Source organism: Ixodes scapularis, unplaced genomic scaffold, assembly GCF_016920785.2.
Source record: "Ixodes scapularis isolate PalLabHiFi unplaced genomic scaffold, ASM1692078v2 PGA_scaffold12__126_contigs__length_90152505, whole genome shotgun sequence".
NCBI classification, from domain to species: Eukaryota; Metazoa; Arthropoda; class Arachnida; order Ixodida; family Ixodidae; genus Ixodes; species Ixodes scapularis.
Window position 1 is genome coordinate 39,888,019 of NW_024609838.1, and position 18,098 is coordinate 39,906,116.

The 18,098-nt window shown below is 46.0% G+C and overlaps 1 protein-coding gene across 1 annotated transcript in view; it reads left to right on the top strand.

Annotated features, from left to right (window-relative positions):
• The window catches only part of LOC8028242 (tyrosine-protein kinase transmembrane receptor Ror2), a 352,900-nt gene that overhangs the window by 135,631 nt on the left and 199,171 nt on the right, over positions 1–18,098 (top strand). The window contains exon 2 of the mRNA XM_029976164.4: positions 13,751–14,023. Within this exon, the coding sequence (XP_029832024.2) occupies positions 13,751–14,023 (273 nt within the window). The remainder of the gene's footprint in view (positions 1–13,750; positions 14,024–18,098) is intronic.

Sequence of the window (18,098 nt, forward strand, 5' to 3'; positions counted from 1 at the left end):
ACTAAACAATTCTAAAGAAAAAAGTTGAAGATTGCTTTTATTACAAAAACTGATTGTCCCTTTCGTGTTTTTTTTTTTTTCTTTCTTCAACCAATCCGTCACTGGAACGTACTCCGGGAAGAACGTACACTTGTGCCGATGATGCTAGTTTTTATGAACAAATGAACCTAAACCCAAATACACAAACGTTTAATGTTTTAGGTAGTTCATTAGGATGAAACAAGGAGACGACATACCTAACAAATATTGTAGAAGAACTTGTAGTTGGGCTAGTTGGTAAACGTTGGTATTCATGTTACAAGGCGCAAAAACACGGACACAAGAGAGAAAGAGACAAACAGGCGCCACTCACAACTATATTTGAAAAGTGCAGAAAAAAGTGCAGGTATTCCTTTCTTTCTGCACTTTTCAAATATAGTTGTGAGTGGCGCCTGTTTGTCTCTTTCTCTCTTGTGTCCGTGTTTTTGCGCCTTGTAACATGAATACTAACAAATATTGCACATCTTTTTCGCCAGCTGGCATACCCGCTCGTTTTCGAATTTTGCCGCGTGCACTCTGAACATACTCTTTATCGGAGAACACGGAATCAGCCAATCACGTCGGACGATACAAGCATCTCAGCGAATGGCGAAGCTCAGACAGAATACGATGAGATCTGGAAACGAATGTGATTTGCGAGGAGACAAGGAGCAAGTGTAAACGTTTAACTCATTGCCCCTTTTTTTTCTACCCAGTCATGTTTTGACTATTGTCATTCGCTGGTATCCCTCTCTTGTTCGGCGTGATTGGCTGCTTCTGTGTTCTATGGAGAGTGAACTCATGGGTCTTCTGTCACAGGATCTGTCTTATCTGCCCAATTCTACCAAAGGACCGCCATGAAGAACCGTCACGAAAAACGGTCACGAAGAACCGTGACAAAGAACTATCGCGAAGGACATCACGCGAAATCACCACGACGTCATGATAACGTCGCCGCGCGTCATGAAAAATGTCACACTGACGCCAAAGTTACATTATGACGTCACACGCAATGTCAAGAGGACGTCAGACGACTCTATGACACTATTATGACGTCATGAGGACGTCATGATGACGTAGCAGGACGTCATCGTGACACCGTGAAATCGCATGCCGTCACAGCTATAACCTCATAATGGCCCGGGACGTCAGACACAGACGCACTATTTGCCCGGCTCATTCGCAACACTTTCTGTGCTCCCTAGTCTACATCAGCTAGCGTAATCATTTAGAGTGTGCGAACAAAAGCCGAACACCATTCGACCTTCTGTCAAAAGATCGCGTTAGAAGTTTCGAAAACTTCGAACCTGGTCGCACTCGAACCTTTAGGCTGGTTCGCGACATCCGCAGTAAGAAGTCCGCTGGAGCGCGCCGTCGGTTTTTACGGCCAACGCATCGTTCGGAGGGCTTTCCCGCCGCCGGGGGCGGCAATATGCGTATACGCGCGCAATGCGACGTTCGACTCCATCGTTTCAGAGGGATCTCGGGCCTAATTAAATCTCAAATCGAAGTTCCCCAGCCACGCTTTCGTGCTTGATATAGTACCCCACTATACGCCTTGTTCGCGAAGCACCTCGATCTGTATGTACGGCTGTCTGTGTTAGCGCCTGTTTGCCTTCCTGTATATATGTGCGTATATCTCTTTGGTCGCGCGTCTTTTTGCCGGTATGTTCCCCTCGCTGTTTCGTTTGTCCGTCTGGTGTTGGCATGGAGGACGAGTCATGAAATACATCTTGGTCCCCGGACACGACCTAGTCTTGACGACGACCTAGTCTTCAGTATCTTGAGCGCGTTGCAGTTCTTGTAGTTATAATACCTTTTGTGAAGCGTTAGAAATAAACTTTTCGGCTGCGACTGGTTGGAAGAATAGAAGGGATCTTTTTTTGCACAAATCAATCGTCGTCAATGCATTCACTCCTATTTTCGACAGATGCTTTCCCAAGACGGCCACATCTCCACGTGCAGACGGGTGTCACACTACTGCGTGACGCACGTGAGGGACCTCAGGCTAGCAGTCATAATGTACACTGGCTAAATTCCTCATCTACAGCGCAGACACCAGACACCCACTGGTGGTGTCTATAGCTTCCCACTGTCTTAACGTACGAACGCCGCAAATCATTTTAGGCGCAGAAAGTAGAACGCACCGAGAGTCTCGAGATGCTCAACTTTAGCTCTCGTGTTTACATAACGTAGTCATAACAGTGACTTGAGGTTGTATACACTTCTTGCTTTGTGGTCTATTATTTGTCCTTCTTACATTTTAATGACGCAATCTCATTTGTTGCGAAGCGATGGTAATTAAAATTCCTGGAACCCTGCCGTGTGTGCAGAGGGGCACTGAAGTCGATTTTGAGATCGTCCTTCTGTGGCGACGACTCAATCTAGACGCTCTAAGCATCCCAACAAACCCGAAATTGCTATCGTGCGTAGCTTATTTTTTCGTTACAAGCGTGTTCAAAGATCCCGACAAGCCCCTTTTGGGAAGAATTTTCTTCCGTGTGAAGTAGTCAACGAAGGGCGCTTGTCGGCGCGTTGCAAGCGATCGCTTTGCCGGCGGTGAAAAAGAGGAGTCTTATCCGAATGTCTACCTATCAGACTCTCTTCGAAACGAGTTAAAATAAAATCATTCGTAATCTGCGCGTGTTGTAGAGCTTTCATTGGCCCACACACAGTAATCCGCGAGAAAAAAGAGTCTACATCTTTTTTTCGTGACCTGAGATGAATAGGCGGTTTTGTCATATAGGACTTGGTATATGCGGGAACTAACACCTCTTATACAGTACAAAATAAAAAAAACATAACGACCTTTTTCAAAAACGACTTAAGTGCCCCTTTAGGGGTGACTCTAGCTTCTTGTAAATATGCTATTCTCGTTTTGCGTGAAAAAACAAAATGTCTCGTTTATATTAAAAAAAAAATATATATATATGGGAGCTGATACCATTTTGCGACTTGCATGTAGCCGTACTTTATTTAATTATGTATTATGATTAACCTTTTTATTTTTTTTATATTTTTCTTCAATCGCAGAGAGGATACAGAAAAAAAAAATGAAGTCACGTGTTGATTAACAAGCCTCTGTCTCCCTCAGAGCAGCTGAGTAAACAAAAGGAATATACAGAAGGATCCGTAAAAAACATGTATCTAAACAACAGTAACATCAACGAATAAACTTACCCTTGCTGTCTTCTTTAAGGTGCCCTGAGGATGTTTCTGTAATCGCCTAAATATGGCGATGACTCACTCTGCGGGCACTAAGCATCCAAGAAATTCATAAATCAAAATGATGCGCGGCAATTTTTCCTATTTAAAAAAAAAAAAAGCTATCCAAGATCGAACACACCGAAGTCATCCGGTAGCCAGGATGAAATGTGACTAATGAGAACGCAACATTTCGTTGAGATTGCAAACGCTGTTATCACAAAATGTGTACGCTTCTGTAGATGATAAAAAAAAATAACAGTAGTAAAAAAAATGTTAATTTTTCGCCGGAGAGTGAATATAATACTCCAATAATCGCATAAAAAACAGCGCACTATGTTGTTGTTTTCTCGGGAGTGATGCGTTCGGTCGTCAGCTCTCGAGTGCTCGTTCGCTGGGTTGAATCCTAGACCGGGCTGTATGGGCTACGAACTGCGCGTATTCGAGGTATCACTCCGCTGTTCCACCGGTTGGAAGCGTCTGGATCCTTCGCTCGCCATTGGCTGACAGTGGTCCTAGTTTTGGAACATGCTCTTCCCATCGCCGTAGACGATCCCGGCCGCGTATCGTCATGATTTAGACATTTCTAGGATGCTTAGAACAAGCAGAGTGAGTTATCGCAATATTTAGGCACCTTACACATCACCCTGGTGCGTTTTGTTTAGCCCTCCACCTCACTCTTTTTGATATTTTTTTTGCATTAGAGTTACGCTTTTACCTCGTTCGTTCAGGCGTTTGTACTCACAACACTCGTGTGCTTATAACACGCCATGTTTACGCCCGTAAAAATCTACGCCACTCCTTACAACCAGCTGGTAACGACACGGCCGCACAGAAAATTGAAAACCGGTGAGTAGCGAGCATTTTTTGTTCATACATGAGCGATGGAGTTATTAGGAAAGAAAAAAAAAACAGTAAAAAAGGGGGGGGGGGGGGGCTCGTTCCACATCGCTTCCGGGACAACGCGACGGCGCAACGACCGTTTTCTAAAAACAGGCTCCGCACTTTACACCGCTGCTTGTGTGGTATACAAACGCAAGTTCATCACGGCGCGCGTGCTGGCGGCATTTGCATCTAGGTAGGGGAAAAGGGTGGAAAAGGGGAGGGGGGCGATTAAAATCCAATCAGTTTGGGGCTCAGTGCAGCTGCACCGGAAGGTTAGGCGCGCGCGCGCGGGCGCGTTTAGCCGTGCATCTCGAAATTTAATACCGACCGTACATTATGGACGACGGCGAAGCACGCGGAACTCAAAACGCGGCCTTTCGGGGCTCTATTTTGGAACTTCGCGGGTTGAGACACTGTAGTTCGATTTCTCCCTCTGTCCCCGCTTTGCCTGCGTGCGAAGCGGTGAGGAATGCGAGTCTGTGGGGCTACATATTTTTGTCGCTGCGGTATTAAAGACGAAAGCGGAAAAATTGTCTAAATGCAGTCCTCTAAAAAAAAGAAAAAAAAAAGAATTTGACGTGTTTACTTTTTTTTGCAAAGCACTTGGGAAAGGTGGTCTCTGTAATTTACGGAGCGATTCTGATGTGTCGGCACGTCGTCCCGAATAAAAGCATGTTTTAGAATCTCTCCTATGGAAACACCGACCTTCCCAAAAATGTATATTATTAAAGTGTCTGAATTGCAAGAAACAAAATGAAGCTTTCCCGAAAAAAAACAGAAAAAAAGAAAATAAATAGCGCAATATCTATAGGTTGTGAGACTCCTTTGGAGTGAGCACCGATTCTGAAACTCGCGTCTATTTTGGCCCGTCGTCATGAAGTAAAAGCACATCGCCTTTCACAAAAGTAGTTTTAGGGACCTAACTATAGTGCCAAAATCTGTTTTTCTAGAAAATTCTATTTTGCACTGTACGCGGCATTTTAATAAAAAGATTGCAAACGATCACAGAAAGTGTACCGCGATTGAGGGCAATAGCTGATGCGTTCTGGAAGGGTGCGTCGAAGAAGATTTTCTTTCAGCCGGTGTGCTGCACAATGTGTGCAACGCGTTCTTTGCTTTCAGCGGAATTGACGTGAGGAAACCTGTGTGAGATGGTGTGCGATGTTGCGGACGTTGGAGAAGGACACAGAGACGTCCTTTCTCTTTTGGCTGAAACGTTCTTTCAGAACGGGGGCGCCCCTGACCGCGCCTGCGGTGAAAGAGGCGACGGTACAACGTGCGCGAGCTGCTCTGTAGAGGCGCGAAGGAACACGAGAACGGAACCTGGTGGAACCTGGGCGGCGGCAGTGGGGAGGCGAGGGAGTGTGTCGGCACAGTTGGACCACGTGGGTATTTCGCAACAGCGGCTGCCGGAAGAAGGGAGGAGAAGGAGGAGGAGGAGGAGGGGGGAAGAAGAAGAAGAAGAAGAAGAAGAAGAAGAAGAAGAAGAAGAAGAAGAAGAAGAAGAAGAAGAAGAAGAAGAAGATAGAGTGTTGCTGGAGGATAAGTGGATGCGACAGGAACTACGGGGAGACGGAGAGCGCTTAGCAGGGTTTGGTGTTATGTGATGTAGACAGTTTGGAACTCGCGAGTGGCGTCATCTATCTCGCTGGAGTGCCTCAACGTTGCAGCAACGTCGCCAGAGAGCGGGAGGAAAGACGCGTCACCGCGAAACCGCCGGGAAACCAAACGCTGTTCGCATGCGGCCGCTTTCTCCTCCGAGTCACGCGATGCTTCGGAAGCGATCATAAAAATTTACGCCGGTCCCTAATGAGCATCGGATAACGCGCCCATCGTTAACAAAGCCCTGTTTAGCGAACCGTAATTGTGGATATTGAACAATATGTTCTTTTTATTCTTCGCTTATGCGGTGACTCGCCGAAGCTCGACAGTACGTCTAGCGAAAGCTCACGCTGCAGACTCGGATGAGTGACACACCTATACTCGTTTCAATTTGAACGAGCAGCCATCATGCGTGCATTCGTCGAATCAATACTGTGTGCCGCGCGTCAGCCTAACTTTAAGTTCCCCAGTGAAGAACAAATGATATGAATACGTGCAATAAAAAGTTGAGAACATATGAAATCCTATAAGAACTGACACGCATTTTGTAAAATTTAGAAAAAAATTGTTATGTTTACTACACGCGACATGTTTCTGTCATCAATTAGGGTTAACACTCGTACCGCGTACAAAATTAGCGATTTTAAACAGCGGCGTCGCAATACGTCTCGCTGCATAAGTGTCCCGACGTGCAGCACACTTGCCTTTTGTTTTATACGTTTGCATTTAATAATGCCGACTTTTGGAAGATCTCTTTTATTCAATCACACTGCGTTGGACATTTGACATCATCACAGTTCCTCACCTTTAATGGTGGGCAAAGACGCTCATAAGACTGAGTTCTCTTTAAATTTACTAAGGTTACACCATAGCCACTATTTTATTATTGAGCTCCTATTCGTAAGGCGATGCATCCGAAATTAATCCTGCTGATCGCAAGACAAATTTGCCTTCATCTCGGACACACCAGAAACTAAAGGGCCAGCGTTGCTTACCAACCTACACGCAACCTAATTAACCGAGAGGGCTTCGTCGCTAGTTACTCTGCCAAGACAGTCCGTTATCGCCGGCTCGTCAAGCTATAACGAAACCCGGAGGAAAACTTTAGCACGCATCGCGGATAAGCAGCGAAGATTAGAAGCGGGCCTAGTGACGCTAAGTAACTGGGGGCCGTGGCACTGTTCCTCAGGATTAAGTACTCAACCTAGAAGACGCGCCGGCCTCCTGACGGGCGCACACACGCACATACACACCTACCCTTGAGGATAGCGACGGCGGGAGGAGTGTGCAGTGCCGTGTAGAACGTAGGCGCACGAGGTTGTGTGACAAGGCGGGCAAATCCGCGCCCGTCGCCGCGCCGTCGGCTGCAATTAAGCCAGATTAAACGCTGATGTGTTAAGCAACTTGGCCTTCCCTGTAGCGACGCTGGGCGGCGTCTAACGGTAACGAGATGCGAAGGAAGGTGGTTCGTCGCCGAGAGGTGGCGTTGACAGCGGCGTTCTCCTTACCCCTGCGCGTATACAGCGGTGTAGCTGACACGTAGCGATAATGTGATGCGACAGCTTTTCGTGCTCGCTCGATATGTGCGTTATAAGCGGCGACGTCGGGGGGACGTGGGGGGGGGGGGGGGGGGGGGTGACGGTTATGCAAGGTGAGGCGATTGTTCCGTTTATTAGCACGAAAAATCGCGAGGAGGCGCTTGGAACTTTTTGTGTAGTCGGGCAGAAGTTACAAAAATAAATGAAGAAATGTGCCTCCTTCGTGAGGTTAGGCGAACCGGCAATATGCTTCAGGGAGCAATTTGAAGCACGCATCCATCTTCCAGGAACCCGCCCGATTGGGTCGTAGACCATTTAATTTCAGCATCCACGCGCGAGTTCTCTCACGCGTAACCTTACAGGCTGAAGTATACAGTGTATATTTTGTACAAAGTGATGGATAACTTTGGGCTACATCGGTAAATGTTTCTACCAGAGCAGAGGAAACACAGTATTAGTAAATTGAAACTTTAGATTCGGCTAGTAGTTTGATTGTAATCTAGAATACTAAAAAGCGCAAAAAAAAAAAATACACGGACGAAGAACAGACACATACAACACGGACTGGCGCTGACTTTCAACGGATTTAATCACGGCAAACCACCTAGCACACATGCGTGAACACTCTTTCCCATCATGCCAACCACATCTGATAAAAGCAACCCATAAACACAAACATCAGATGAAAATGATTTAAACATTTGTATCAGTTCAACGTGACTTCATATAACCATCTAGAAAAAAAAAAAAAAACTTTTTTGTCATTTAGTAAATTCGAAGGCGCGCTGACGCAGTTGTCACCTGAGGACTTTATAAAATGCGCTTCAACTATTTCCTTCTCAGTCTTGAGAAAGAAATAGTTGAAGCGTTTTTTTTTTTTTTTTGGTGCTTAAAATCACTTTGATTATAAGCACCAAGATGGGCAACTGTCGTTACTCTGAAGCGTGTATATATTTAGTGGGTCTAATTCGCACGAAATGTGCAACTCTATACGCGTGCCTCCTGAAAAGCCTCAGCTCGAATGGATGTTCTTCATTCTCACATCACGTTCCACACACAAGAGTCTAGAAAGAAGAAACACACACACACCTAAGCTAACGTAACCCCCCCCCCCCCTCCTTTTCCCGCCCAAAGAAAAAAAAAAGAAGAAAAAGCTTTAACTGAGACAGCGCTTGTGAGGTTAGACCGAAGAGTCGATAATGCCTCGGGGACTTCGGCAGCTCATTGACTAGGCCTCCTACCCCCCCCCCCCCCCCCCTTTTTTTTCTTCTGATTTTATCTTAGGATTTGTTTTTTCTCTCCTTCTCCTTGTGTGTCTACGTGTGCGCGGTGCCTTTCGCTGGTGGAAGTGTTTGCGGTGGAATCAGGTTGCTGTTGTAGTGGAACTAAAGGTATATAGAACTAAAAGTGCGGGGTTCTTGGCGAAGTTAGCGCTCACGCGTGTCGGCGCAGATGCGAGGGGAAGCGGCGCGAAAGACAAACTTGAACGCCCCTTTTCCGAGTTTTCCCCTCCCTTCCGAAGTTTAGACAAGCTCTGTTTACAGGGACTTGGACGGTTTCGAGTTTAAAAGTGACGACGAGAGGGTTCGGCTGTGTGAAACGGAGCCTGGGAACCAAATTAAGCGTCCCATACTGATTTAACAAGACGTGGATCTCCGTTCGCCCGATATCTGTCGAGTGACTTTCTGCGGATGACTGTCCACAGGAAGTGATAAAAAAAAAAGGAAAACAATATTCCTGAATCTATCAATAAAGTTGTGAGGCGCAGAGTATGCCATGGAAGGTTACGTGTTTTTCTCCTCCCGATCGATTAATTATCATTAATAATTAAAGGTACTTAATTAGTAGGGACATTAAATTTAGCTAAATTTACCGGCTCCTGTCGTGGAAGCCAACCCTGCAACGCTCTGTGTGTTCAAACCAGAAGGTGCAAATCTCTCTCTCTATATATATTTTACTCTCAGGCCGTCTTTAAATGTGTTTCCGCAAAAATCAACTAATTCACAATAAACGCTTTATTACAGGTACTTAAAAGTACGTCTGACAAGTGCTCCAAAACATCTGACGGCTGATGCCAACTCGAGTACTGTCTACATTCCAGCAGTTCGTTTTTTCGCGAAAGATTCCTACCTTTTTTGCCACCGCAGCATAAACTCCTTAAGCCAGAAAGTAAAAATGAATAAATAATAATAATAATAATGAACGAAAAAACGTGGCACGAAAGGATTTCCCCGTCTGGATTCTGACGTGAACACGTCGTGAAACCACCGTTAGAGAAAGTCGCCCAAACAGGGGGGAAAAAAAAGTGAAAACGAGTCCTCTGACTTATATATGGGGTCCCCGGAGCCTTGCCTTGGACGTAGGCGGCCGCGACTTCGCTATTAGCTTGAGTGCGGTCAGCTCTCTGCTTACCTTGGTCGCTACTCAGGAACGGAGCTTGTTGCCTGAAATAACACTCGAGCTTGCTGTTCTGACGTGGTGGCCGCTAGCGGGCGCTGTTGCGAGTTGCGTTGATGGATTTCCCTTCGCTTTATTGGTTGTTGCCAGTGGTTGTTTATTTCGTTGTTGTCCTTAGGGGCCGCTGTTTGTCTGGACGGTTGTGCTATGGCTGGAGTTTTATGAGACTTCTGGCGAAGAAAGCTGTTCCCTTTATTGCCTCGCTTCGGCGCTTTCAAAAGCCTTTCTCGATTTGCGGTCCTCGTAACTTGGCGCACGTGTGGGTCGTGTGGGTGTCTGGTTAGCTTGGCGGGATTTTTGTTCAACGGTGATAACGTTAGGAGCTACGTGCCTATTCGGAAATTAAATGGTAGTATTTCGCGGACGTGTGCGCCTGGCGAGTGCGTTTGCCAGCAGTGTCCTTGAAGGCGAGAGGTTTGCGGAACACAGGAGAAAGTTTTGTAAACAGTATTATTTTTTTTTATCCAGATTTTTTTTGTGCGAAGAGTTGATAGCTACCATAGCTATCTGCATCTAAGAAAAACGATGACCTCAACCGAATAAAGATGGGAGAAAGTGAAAGAGAAAGGTTAGAAAATTCTCTATGCAACTCCTTTTAGACAATATAAAATAGTAATATCACCTAGTGTTAAAAACAAAATGTTGGTGAAGGACACGGTAAAGAAAAGCTGTTAAAAAAAGATTGGCGAGCACCCAAAATACGAGAACAGTAAAGCAAGGCCGATGTGATACATTTTGCGTGTCATCTATGGGAGGCAAGCGCAAAGCACTGATTGGTCGCGAGTGCTCCGTCGGCGTTCGGCTGGGACTCGTGTCCAATCAGAAAGAGGCTCGAGTCCCAGCCGAACGCCGACAAAGCACTCGTGACCAATAGGAACCCCCCGCTGGCCTCCCTTAGATGACGTAGAAACTCCAGCATAGAGGCATTGCCATCAGTGAGGTGTTGCCAAATATTCCTTTGTTTAAGGAACTCAGGATGGTGAGCGTGTAGCTAACATACTCACCATTCACTCATTTACCTCACTCTACCTCTTTTTTTGTTTTAACACAGAATGGTTTTTGTCTGTCGTTTTCTAGAAAGTCGTCATGAATGAGCGTCATGGACAATTAAGCGTTACACGACTTCACTAGACCTGAAGTCACGCGGCGTGAATCTCCCGGCTACATTTAGCGAGGAAATGACGTCACGTGACCACGCTACGTGACATGAAGTGACGTGACGTCGAGTCACGTGACTTCAGTCTTTTCGAAGTCTGATCTGCGGGATGGTAGTTTGCGCTCGACTCATTTTGTGCGTGCTGGTCTTTGCCAGCACGATCAAGCTATAATTTTTTTTTCGTTTCGCTACCTTTTCTTTTTCCTCTACTTCTTTTCCTTGTAACCCTTTTTCTGGATACACTTCCCGCCAGAAAACGGGAACCTGCGCATTTTCTCGTTCCCTATATCCCGTACACACGACCCCTATCCCCCCGGTCATCCCTAAGATAACGGTGCGGTGGAACCTACACTCTCGCGGGACCAATCAGACACCTCCCTTTCACGGAGTCCCCTTTCCCCTCCTTCCCCAAAATCGCTGCTCGTGGGCATGGGCCGTATTCTGATCACGTGGCGAAAGACGGTCCAACGAGCATGTAGCGTTCACCGCACTGTCAGCTTAGGGGTGGCGGAGTACAGTAGCGCCTCCCCGCGTTCATTCCCTATAATTTGCGACTCGGAAACGACATCCCTTTCGTCAGCTCCGTCCGCCGCGTCACGCTAGAAACCCTGCCGAAACACGCATCGCCAACGCCACCTCGCGGACCTCTACTCAAGTGCACCGCTGAGCTGGCCGGGATCTTTCCCCCAAGAACCAAAATGGGGATCGTAATTAACGCGTGCGAAAGAGGGAAAGGATGCGGGTGGGGAAGGAAGAGAAGATTGATTAAGGGAGAAGAAAAAAAAAACAATAAGGGAGGGAGCGCTGAACGCTCGCGTAATTATAATCAGCGTTTCGCAGACGTTCGCGATGCTGCGCGCGTGCTCGTGACGGGGCAGTTAGAGAGAGCGGGCGAAGCGGTTCTGTTGACGACGTGTCGTTTTCTGGCATGCGCACGCTAGCGAGACGTGATGAATACACCGGCAACGATCCGCGGAATGTTTTCGTCGCTGTTGCCGTTTGCGTTGGCGCCCGGGTGTTATTGTTAGCGCGAAGTCCGTGCGCGCGCGGCAGTTGCTACTTCCTACTGCTCTGTCGTTTGTGCGAGGGTTGGTTGGCGAGTGCTGATATCATGCGTTCACGTTTGCTAAAGAGAGTATGTGCGTATGTAAAAGAGAGAGACGTACAGGCATGCGTGCGCTGTGTTTAGATCAATGTGTGCTGCTTTATACGTAAACTCCCTTTCACCTTACAATGAACCGGCGGAGTTACGAGCCATCCCATTCAATCCAATCCCAGCCAATCCAGCACTGTGACGTCACTGAGCCCTTTACGGTGGCCATGTGACACTCACACGCCATAGGATTGGCTCTAATGGTTACGGCGTCCTTTGCATGCACTGCATCGTGAGCTAAAACGAAGCATATTGGCAAAAGTGTGCCGTATGCTTGCATGCGGTGCCATAGATTATATATTTTCTCAGCCGTTGCTTTTCTAGAATAGTGCGTGTACGCGGGAGGTTGAGCGTGAAAAGTCGCATCGCCCTACTGGTACTTTCCATCGACCTTTTTTTTTTTTTTCTTCCTTATTTGGGGCCTGAAACGTTTGCTCGGTAATTAGTCGAGCTAGCCAGATAGCGCAGAGCCGTTCCCGCTATTAAGCTGTTGGCCAGTTTTGGGTTTCTTTTTGCTGCGCGGCGTGGCTCCTAATTGGCACTCTTGACTTTGGGACGTGGAAGCTTGTTTGTGTTGACCCCGATTCAACCACAATTACGTTTTTTTTTCTTCCGCTTTTTACTTGCTTCTTTTTTGTTGACTCCGTTCGGGTCGTTCGCGATGCGGCTTATAAGGGCGAATTCTGTCGCCCAGTGTTTTCCACTGTTTACTGATATTTGTGTTTATCAGAGTGGCCAGCCGGCGGCAGCCGGCGTCTCCATCTATTGGCGACGTGCGCGACTATAGGCGTCGCTGCGGTCGCCTTATCCAGCTCGCCTTGGCGTCTTCTCTGAAACGCCGTCTTTTTTCATACAGGGTGTGATTTGTTAGGCTTTACAGACAAATAAATAAACAAAAAGCTGCAATAGCGACATTACAGGGAGCTAACCGTCACAATAAGTCGGGTAATTAACCAATGTTTGTTCGTTACCTTTTTCATCGCTGAAAATAAGCGTCTGGTTCCAGTTAGAAACTCGCTGGGTATCATCCAAATCCACGAAATCAGTACATTTTTGAAAGACCGAGCGCATCCGTGCTTCCCGCGCGCTCAAAACCTTTCTAAAATTTACTCATTTAGTGGATTTCGATGATGCACAGCAAGTTTTTGACTGGAACCATATGTTTATTATAACCCCTTTAAAAACAAGTTTCAGTTAATTATTTCACTTATCTTGACGATTAGCCCCCTGTATTATGTTCCCATGACCGTATAACTTACCCGCATAGACAACGTAAATGCTGCTTTCGCGGGTTTAAAAAAAAATTTAAAACATAAAAAACACTACATTTGTCAAGAGCAATGTAAGCTTGGCAACCCATCCTATTATGTTTCTTTTTCTCATTTATTTAACATAAATGAAACCCGTCAGAGCACATTGGCATCATACCGTGATTGTATCAGTTTTCATTGCATTGTACGCCCCACACTAGAGATACTTAAAAAAAACAATCGTAAAAAAAAAGACGACATACGCGCAAAGACAGGTGCTGAATATGTTGGTCGTTGGGGACGGTGCCCTCCGAGGATGCCGACAGCGGAAAGCAAGTTCCAGGGAAAGAGCGTACTCATGCGCAGAATCTTACTGAACAAAAAAAAAAAAAAAAGATAGCTCCGTTGAGAAGTATGGCAGTCATCGCGTCGGATGCAGAACTAACGGTTGTATCTGACATGTGGTTTCTTCTCTTTGTCTCTGCAGAGCCCGTGATCCTCGAGGGCCCCAGCAACCGCACGGTGGCGGAAGGCTCCAGCGTGCTGCTCCCGTGCACCGTCGAGTCCCCGGACACCCTGGTGCTGTGGCAGCAGGACGGACACAGCCTCCGCAACCAGGGCGGCTCCACCTACCGCCAGCTCAAGTCCGGCGCCCTGGTGCTGGACCGCGTCGAGACCGTCGACTCGGGATCGTACCGCTGCATCGCCAGGAACGCCCGGGGCAAGGTGTTCTCGGAACCTGCGCTGCTCGTCGTCCACGGTCAGTGATCCTCCTAGGCTCTGCCTTGAAAACGATGGCTTTACGCGGGAACTTGGTGCGGAGCTTTTACTTGCTCGTGTCGGTGTTGGTAGTGTAGCATTGTACGCGGGAATCCCGCACAGACCTTTTACTTGCTCGAGTCGACATTGGTAGTGTAGTAGGGACAGTCTTGTACACGCTGCTCGTAAAAAGTAATTGATTACAATTACAATGGACCTTTTCCACATACCGACGGCACCAGGCGGTGGCTGCACGAACTAAAAATCGAGGAAGTGACAATCGATTATGGAGGCTACACTACCAGTTTCTTCGCTTTCTGAGCAGCTGCGCGTGCCCAGCGCGACTTTAAAGAGGGAAATCCGTGGCGTCCACCCAAATGTCGTGTTTTCCTTTTCGTCGACGTTCTTTTTTTGTGTAGTACAATTATATATACGCTGCAGTTACGTGTTCCGAAAGGAGGTTGATATACAACCTCCTTCCGAATTTCCTCGATTTTTCGTTCCGACTTCCGGCGCTTGGCATCGGGCGCTCGCGCGTGCGCAGAACGCTTCTCGGAAAAGGTCCATTACTCTTGCTTAAAAAGTATTAAGTTAGGTTACTCGATTGCTCGAGACAAAAAAAAAAAGTTAACTGGCCGTAACTTAAAAATAAAAAAAGTAACCCTTACTTCGTTGATTACTGTAAATTTTAAAAACGAGAGTTTTTGTCAATTTGGAAACGGGTCTTCTCTACTGTCCGTTATTGGATTCGAATCACCAAATCACGAACTACTTATCTTTTTAGTCCTTGAATTTTGTCCTCCAATTTCGTGAACTATCTTCTTGTCGAATATTTGGTTCGAGGATTCCTTGATGGGAAACTTATACGTTGAAAGGGCGCCGTTAGACGCGGCAGGGAACTAAAGTAACGAGACGCTGTTAATACGAAGTAGAAGAAAACGAAGACAGAATACAAAGATTTATGAGTCAGCGCTGTGTGTATGTTTGTGTGTCTGCGTTTGAGTGAGTGCTTACTATTGTGAGACGTTTATGCGCTTTGAAGTACAAAATTAGAGAATACCAAAATGGCGGATGTGTCGTTCCCCTGAAGCGTAGCTTAGCTGCGGTGGCTCTATGCTCGCACCGTAGCAAGGCCATGTTGTAGAGTGTCAGCAACGGAGCGCAGCGCAGCTATTGACTTGAGGTCATAGCGCACGCGACCAATGGCGTAGATCCCTGCGGAGGGGGTGGAGGAGAGGAGGGGGGGGGGGGGGGGGGCTTGTATTGCACGTTGTGGCGTGCTGTTTTTGTGTTCTGAAGGAAAGTGAGTTCAACGTCGTTTCATAGAGTATGGTGCGCTAACACTTCTCTCTCCCCTACCGAAAATAACAGTATAACTCTTCGCTGACTGGATTATGGAACTGGAAATCTAACTGGATTTCTCGCTGGAAACCTGAGATCCAGTTAGCAGACGATTCAGTTAGCGAAAGGTTATACTGGTTTTTTCGGTAAGGTCTCCCCCTCCCCTCCGCTTCCTAGGAACGGGAATTGCATATTATATAGAACACGAACTGCGTATTAGCAAAATAATCTGGTAAAGCCGAAGGTATTTCAAAGGGCTGCCCGTTAAAAACAGCATCAAGTGCTACCGCAACTTTGTTGCCTTTAATAAAATGTCTAAGCCAGGCGACTTTTCTTTTCTACAGAAGTTATAGAACAAGCCTCTTACGAGAGTAGTATAATATAATTGTTACCGAGCATCGTATTAGTGCGCACTTGTATTGTAAATGAAGTTGTCTCGGATTTCGCGTAAGTACTCGGCGCGGCGTTGCGCGAGGGTAGAAAATAGCAAAGTTGGCTAACTGCAGAAGAAAAAACAATCAAGAAAAACCATGCGTTGGAGGCAATGCTCTACACTACGCCGCTCCGCTTTAGTATGAATACCCTTTGTATAGACCTTTTTCAAAATTCAGACTGGAAACTTTCATCACTGTCGTCATCTGAGTGTGTGGGGCCTGTGCTAAGGTAATAGCGGCGTTCTTGAGACTGATAAAGAAAGAAGCTGAAGATACTTCCATGCGGAGGATATATTAGATCTGTACGTTCGAGTTGTCAGTACAACATGACGCACAAATTGGGTACAACGTTTGCGTAAGCGTCTATTTCGGAATGTCTCTACCAATCAAACTCGAATTAGGGTCTAAAGCTTTTGGATTGCGGAAATCAAAGCGCTTATAGGTCGTTACTTTGTATTGGTGAATGTTTCTCCCATCGATAACTGAAACAAACCAAGAAAGAACTGTCAGGTGATCGAAGAATCAATTCTCACCTGCCATTGACGTGCGAATGTGGCGGTGCCCGATGAAATAGTTTCACGATTATCAGCCCGATTAGTGGCAATATCGCTTCATTTTGGGAACAACAATCAAGTGTACACGTGGTACGCGTTAAACTATTTGATGAAGAGCTTGGCGTTTGGAAACTCAGAGTAACAGTTAGCGTTTGTGATGTCAGAACAGTTCACGTATGTAACACAATGACCTAGCGATTTGCTATATTTGTGTTTCATTAATAATAAGTACATTAAGTGCTGTTTATTTACGCGGCGTAAGTTATTTTGTACTACCGTTATTAAGGCTAGCGTGAACTCCGGTGTGCTCCAACGCAGCCAAAGCGACTAGCATGAGCCTTTGCGAATGAGAGGCGAAACCAAAAGACATGCTCTTGCAGCAGTGCCGGGCTGCAGCACGGTCAAAGGTACGTTGCAGCACAAAATAGTTGACGCCGAGTTTTTATAGATCAGCTCATTGTTTATATTGTAAGTAGATGGGTCTGTTGAAAGGAACTGTAGGTACCAGTAATTTGCAGTAACCCGTTCTTTAACCCTTTTAAACGCTAGGTACACAATTGTGCACATCTAAAACCCTCGCTCTTTTCGGAAATATATGGCATAGTGACTATTGAGTCATTTTAACAATTTAACCGGCATTCCATGCTTTGTCTGGCAACCAAGGTTTGTGAAAAAAAAAAGTAATTCCGCGATGAATTTAAAGAGCGAATCATGCTATATGTCGTTCTGATGTCTCATGCCTTATTCACATGATGCGATTTTATACTTGTGATTTCGCAATGCCACGTCAATCGTGCGGCAAAAAAAAAAAAAGCGCGGTGGCAGCTGCTGTGCTTGACGTGCAAGTGCGAAATCGCAATCAAAATCGCAATTAAAATCGCACCGTGTGAATCAGGCATTAGCGTGATGTCAGACGTTGAGTTGGCGAATGAGACTAAGACAGCACTAACTCAGGCTTATTCATTTTTTAAAACTAAATATACACTCTAAAAAAATTCATTTTATAAAACTAATTATACACTCTAAAAAATGGGTGTATTATTACACCCTTTGTCCGATATGAGACACCCCAAAACTTCAGTCGGACGTACAGCGCTCTGACGTCAATCTGACGGTACTAACTTTCACGAGAGGCTTGATAGCCGTGGGCTACAACTTAGTAAAATAGTGGATGTGCGTGTTACTGACTACAAAAAAAAATATATATATATATAATAATCGGTGTTTTCTTGACCCTACTGCAAAACCTCAGGGTTTTCTTTCTATGGTCTTTGTTGCGTACTTTAGCTATTTAAAAAAATATATCGCACCGTTATCAAGACCCTCGTAAATGTTGGGGCAGTCTGTTCGACTCTGGTGCGCTGTACGTTAAACTAAAGTTCTGGGGTGCATTATATGGGACAAAAAGGTGTAAGGTGTTACCTTTTTTTTTTTTCCAGAGTGTACTACAGAAATGTTACCTCCCTAGAGCACGATTTAGAGCTCTTTCTTTGGTTCCATCCGCCAATACGTTTTGTATACACAGACGCGTGTACCGGTGATTTTTTTTTTCTACTATATTTGGCAAGCTTCGGTTTTGGAGAGTTGGTGAGAACTATGCTTGTTTACTCAACTACCGAACGAATATCCCTGAAAAGTGGGCGTTTTTACTGTGAGCCGATAGTAGCAGAACATGTTCTGTTTTACTTTCTGTCTCTCCTCCTCCCATCCGTTCCCCCATCGACGTATCGCTTACTGCTATGAGTAT